At 38.8% G+C, this 6,104-nt stretch overlaps 1 protein-coding gene across 1 annotated transcript in view; it reads right to left on the bottom strand.

Annotated features, from left to right (window-relative positions):
* The window catches only part of vsx1 (visual system homeobox 1 homolog, chx10-like), a 3,899-nt gene extending 540 nt beyond the window's left edge, over positions 1-3,359 (bottom strand). Inside the window, exons 1-3 of the mRNA XM_037698210.1 lie at positions 2,941-3,359; positions 2,529-2,604; positions 537-732 (exon numbers count right to left, since the gene is read on the bottom strand). Coding sequence (XP_037554138.1) covers positions 537-732; positions 2,529-2,604; positions 2,941-3,349 — 681 coding nt within the window. The 5' untranslated portion in view covers positions 3,350-3,359. The remainder of the gene's footprint in view (positions 1-536; positions 733-2,528; positions 2,605-2,940) is intronic.
* Between the last annotated feature and the right edge of the window lie 2,745 nt (positions 3,360-6,104).

Below are 6,104 nucleotides of genomic sequence, written 5' to 3'. Positions count from 1 at the left end.
TATTGTGTTGTGTGTTGCTGTATATTGTGTTGTGTGTTGCTGTATATGGTTAAGGAGCATTAAGTGTAGAACCACTAGACTGAGGAACAGCTTTTACCCTGAGGCTGTTAGACTCATGAATCTCTAACTAGAATAATCACTGTGAAAAACCATATCATGTTGCTGCTGATCTGTTTCATGTTGCTGCTGATCTGTTTCAATGTTGATGTGTTCATGCGTGCACATCTGCTCACAGACTCATGTTCATGTTTGTGCTGATGTTCAATGTTTTATGTTATGAGTGCTTAGTGTATATTTAGTTGATGTTTTTCTTAGTTCATATCTTAGATGTTATTACTGTTTTTCTTATACATTTTATTGTTGGATGTAACTGGGACCCCGTGTACATAATTTCGCTCCACCACATGTACCACATGAGGTGCGAATGACAATAAAGAAACTCTGACTCTCTGACTGACTCTGATATTGTGTTGTGGTACCTGGATGTGTTGTTGTATATTGTGTTGTGTGTTGCTGTATATTGTGTTGTGTGTTGCTGTATATTGTGTTGTGGTACCTGGATGTGTTGTATATTGTGTTGTGTGTTGCTGTATATTGTGTTGTGGTACCTGGATGCGGTCCTCGGGCAGCTCGGTCTTCATGGCCAGCAGCTCTCGGGCGTACACGTCGGGGTAGTGAGCGTCATGGAAGGCCTTCTCCAGCTCCTCCAGTTGATGGGACGTGAACACCGTCCTGCTCGGACCAGAACCAGAACTTTAGTCTCACTCCTTTTAGGAACTTTCAGCTGGTTTGTTCAACATCACTTTTTAATAATTTGTTACAAATAAATTATTGTTTAAGTTAAACGTGAAGATGTTTAAATGTCAAAACAAAAAATTAAAAAACAAGAAAACTTTCAGAACGTAACAAATTACTAAATTAATCTTTATTCATTGTTTATTTATATTGTTTGCTTATTTTATTGTTTATTTTATAACAGAAAATGGTTTAATTCTTTAAATCAGAAAATTACCCTTTATTTATAATTATTATTAATCTTTATGTATTTTTTATTATTAATATTTTTTATTCATTAACCTTTACATATTAATCTTTATGTATTAATCATTATATATATATTTTTTTTATATTAACATTTATCATTTACTTTTTCTTGGTCAACCTTTCTGCATTAGTTATTCATCTTTGTTTATTAACATTTATGTATTATTTTTTATTTATTATACTGTATTTATTAACTTTAACTTATTAACCTTAATTTATTAACCTTTATTGATGCATTATTCTTTAATTATTGCTATGTATTTTTTAGTTTTATTAACTTTAAATTATTAATATTTAAGTATTATTATTTATTAATTACTCTTTATTCATCTTTATTAATATTTATTTAATATTCTTTATTGATTTACTTTTATTACTAACCTTTCTTTAATAAACTTTATGGAATATTATTTTCTTTTAATATTTTTATTTCTTAGTCTTTATGTATTAATCTTTATTCATTTTTATTTAAAATTCTTTTTTCCTAACCTTTATTAATTAACCTTTATTTATCATTATTTAACTTATATTATTTATAAATTATTCTTTAATTATTATCTTTTTATTATTCTTTATTTAATAATCTTTATTTATAAACCTTTATTCATTGACCTATATGTATTAACCTTTATTTATAATTCTTTATTTGTAATTCTTTTTATTAATCTTTGTTTTTAAAACTTTATTTCTCTGATCTTTATTTAAATTTTATTTGTTAAGATTATTCATTAAACTTTTATTATTAATCTTTATTTATTATTCGTTTTATTCATCTTTATTTTTTATTTCTTTGTTATTATTATTTTTTAATTACCTTTCTTTCTTTACTTTTATGCATTAATCTTTATTTTTCTTTATTCATATAACTTTTATTACTTTATTATTTAATTATGATTTTTATTAACCTTTTAGTATTAACCTTTATTTATATAACCTTTATGTCATTAATGTTTATTTACGTAATTATTATTTATGAATTACTATTATTAGAATTATTCCTTAAATCCGTCAGACCTGCTGACTCCATCTGGTTCTGGATGTTTTTAGACAAATATTGTTTTAAATCAAACTTTTATGATTTTAAAATATTCAAAGTATTTACAAAAAAAAACTTCAAAACGAAGTAAAGAGTATTTAAAAAAATATTTTAACACGTTTATTTGTTTAATTATAAATAAAAGCTGGTTTAGATCTTTAAATATTTTTTTGTATTTATACAAATAAAATTGAATATTATTTATTTAGTAACTTTTTTTTATTGAAAAATGTTTTGTTTGATCTGAGCTTTAGATTAAATGATGTTTTTAAATTATATGAATGACATAAAGATAAAACTATAACAGTTTTGTTTTTATTTAATTTTAATTTTGTTTTAGTTATTTCTTGTTTCAGTAAAATGCATGTATTTATGTGTTTGTTTATTTGGGTTTCCGCTCCCGAGCCGGACTTTGTGGGTTCTGCAGGTTCCCTGGGTTCTTCCTCACCTGTGTCTCCTCTTCTTCCTCTTCTGGGAGGTTCCGGAGGTTTTGGACTCGGTTCGGTCCGACAGACACTCTTCATCTGCAGAGCGACACAAACAGAACTCTGAAACATCAGAACCAGAACCTCAGGGTCTGAACCATATGATGAGGAATGGAACAGAAAAGCTACAGGTCTGAGAAGAACCGAACCGGTCCGGAAAGACAGACGAGTGGACCAGAACCAAAAATAAATAATTAAAGATGGAAAACTTTAAAGGAAACAGAGCCTCAGGACGGTCCAGGTTCTGGTTCCGGCTCTCGGGCCCGTCCTAGAGGCCCTGGGTCCAGGTTTTAGAATCTGATCCGAACCGACCCGCTCCTCAGACCGCAGCTGCATTCTGCAACAGGTGGCTCGTGGACCCGGTTCTGGTCGTACCGGAGTAGGTTTCCCTCTGGGCCTCCAGCAGGTTCTGCTGGTACTGGCTGTCGGTTCTGTTCGGCAGCAGTGGCAGGTGACCCGGCAGGAAGCAGGGGGTTCCGGAGGGCTGCTGGGCCGCCAGGCTGCACAGGAAGCCTAGTCCGAGCGGTACCGAACCTCCCTGGAAGGAAAAGGCGCCGAGTCCACCTGCCGGCCCCTGAGGCTCCGAACCGGAGCCCGCTGCCGCCAGGCCCGAACCCGAAGTGCCGCCGGATTGCTGCCGAACCTGCAGGTCCGGATCCAGTCCCAGTAGGTCCGTGATGGCGAAGCCTTTGGACCGGAACCCGGAGCCGTGCAGGCGGGACTTGTCCATCCCGAACCCCGGAGAGAACATCCTGAGCCGGAACTTCTCCTCCGAACCGCTCATCCTGAAGACCAGAGCCGAACCTGGCCGGGTCAGGGCATTTTGTAGGTGCTCATAGGCCGGGGTCAGAGCAGCAGCCAATCAAATGACAGAACGAACAGGGGGCGGGGCTTAATCCCACCGGATTAATTTAACCAATTTCTCCTCAATCCGGATTAATACAGCAGGATGGGGTGGGGGGTGGACGCAGCACTCTGTAAACAGGATTAAATATTAGATTTTATTTTATTTATTTTAAAAAGACAAAAATGGTCCAATTTACAGAATTCATTAAAAGAACCAGCAGAGTCTTCTGGAGGTCCAGTCAGTTGTGGACCTTTACACCAGGAGAAAGACTACGAGGTGAGACCCCTGTTGAATGATGTGCCTGAAGGTCTGAACGTTGTCAGTGGTTATGCTCCACAGGTTGATGTGATGAGGAGGAGAAAGATACATGTTGGAAGGATCTGGATAAAGTGATGGAGAGAATTACCAGGGAGGAGAGAGTGATGATTAGAGCAGAACTGAATGGACACGTTGGTGAAGGAAACAGAGGGGATGAGGAAGTGATGGGTTTCGTGAGCAAAGGCTAAACAGAAGGTGTGTGATGGGGTGTACAAGAGGCTGGACACTATGGAGCGACAGAAGGACTTGTACTGGAGAGACAGAGGGACCAGGCTGGAAAGGATGTGCAGCAGGTTCTGTCAGATTCATTATCTTTACTGCTTCTTTCTTTTTGGGTCGCGGCGATCCCTGGTGCCCATATCCAGCAGTTACTGTGCGAGAGGCAGAAGACACACAGGACAGGTCTCAGTCCATCACAGGGACACATAGAGACAAACAACCATTCACTCTCTCACCTAGGGCCAATTTAGAGTTACCAATCAGTCTAACATGCATATTTTTGGTCTTGGGGAGGAAACCAGAGTACCCGGAAAAAAACCCACACAGCATGGAGAGAACATACAAACTCCACCCAGAAAGATCCCCGGCGGAGATTCGATCCAACAACCTTCTCACTGACGGGCAACAGCTCTACTCACTAAACCACTGTGCTGCACTGTGCAGCAGGTTAGACTTGTTAAAAGATAAGAATGGTAATGTTCTAATTAGTGAGGAGAGTGTGACGGGAAGATGGAAGGACTTTGAGGAGCTAATGAATGAAGAGAATAAAAGAGAAAGAAGAAAGATGAAAGAGAAAGAGGTCTAGAAACTGGACCAGGAAGTGGGAAACATTAGTGAGGATGAAGGTCAGAAAGATCTGAAGAGGATGAAGAAGGGAGGGGGTGAGCTGGGAGCGGGCTACAAAGTCTGACTGACTTCTCTAAAGTGTAATCTGGACAGGAAGTCCCTGCAGGTTTGGGTGGATCTTCAGGGTGCTCTCCCCTCTACTCAAAAGCCTCTCTCTTCTGGACCACGCTGATTTTTAGTCCTCAGTGAACCATTGTTTACTTTTGTTAAGCACTTGAAAGTTTTCTGATAAATCAGATTAATGTTTGATGTCACATGATTCAGTAATCCCTGGACTCCTTTAAAATGAACGTCTTCAGGTCATAATCTAGATTAATTTGCATCACAGTCTTCATTCATTGACAACTTTGAAATGAAGTTTTATTCTGTTTGGTTCTGGGTCTTTGGTTTCATCAGCAGAACCAGGTCTGAGGTCTGTAAGCAAAGAGACCACCAAGGTGTCTTATGTAGTGGGGGTTGCAGAGCACCAGTTCCAATACAGTAAACACAGCGTGCGGTGGTTTGATTCCTGATGGTAAACCATAGTTCACAGGTTCAGAGTCTCAGACACTGATCTCACTGCCTGCAGCGCCTCGACCATCAAAGCTTTTTATCAAACTAATTCACCTTCCAGTGTTGCCTGCGTCTTTTAAGTCACCATCACAGCCTCAGGTGCTCTTAAGGGGTAATCTCTGTGGTAGAATATGATGGTTAAATGTTTTTCACACAGGCCATGCAAATGTAATAAAATAAAATAAAATAAACCAGTTACAGGAACACCCGAGCACAGGGCTGATAATTACCAGAGCTGAGGATGTCACGCCAGGGCACAAGGCACAGGGCACAGGGCACAGGCAGGAGAGTGTATTCAAGAGGGAGGCATTTGCAACTGAAGACGATTTCTGTGGAAAAAGTTCAAGTTATTTAAGATATCTTATGATGGCTTATCTACAAGTCATGAAGCAGAGAAGAACCATTTGGTGTGAAATTGTTGCTCAACATGGAGGGCCTGCTCCAAACACGTAGTCTCCTGGAGGTGACTCCACCAGAAGACTCCTCAGTACAGGAAGGATTGTCCCCACTTAAAATCACAGATTAATGCGTGCCAGTGTTTACAATTTTCACCACATAGCTCGTTATATTGAAAGGAAGATTCTACTAAAAAATAATCTGTTTGGATGATCGTTTGTTATGAATCTTCCCTAACAGGTTATTGCTAACAGGACCATACTGTTAGCAGGACTGTGCTGCTAACAGGACACTCTGCAAACAAGACCACGCTGCTAACAAAACCACACTGCTAACAGGACCACACTGCTAACAGGACCATGCTTCTAACAGTACCACACTGCTAACAGGACCATGCTTCTAACAGTACCACACTGCTAACAGGACCTCACTGCTAACAGGACCATGCTGCTAACAGTACCACACAGCTAACAGGACCTCACTGCTAACAGGACCATGCTGTTAACAGTACCACACTGCTAACAGTGCCACACTGCTAACAGGACCATGCTGCTAACAATACCACACTGCTAACAGGACC

Source organism: Nematolebias whitei, chromosome 1 (assembly GCF_014905685.2).
Source record: "Nematolebias whitei isolate Nwh7 chromosome 1, NemWhi1, whole genome shotgun sequence".
In the NCBI taxonomy this organism is placed as follows: domain Eukaryota; kingdom Metazoa; phylum Chordata; class Actinopteri; order Cyprinodontiformes; family Rivulidae; genus Nematolebias; species Nematolebias whitei.
This window is presented reverse-complemented; position numbering and strand designations above follow the sequence as displayed.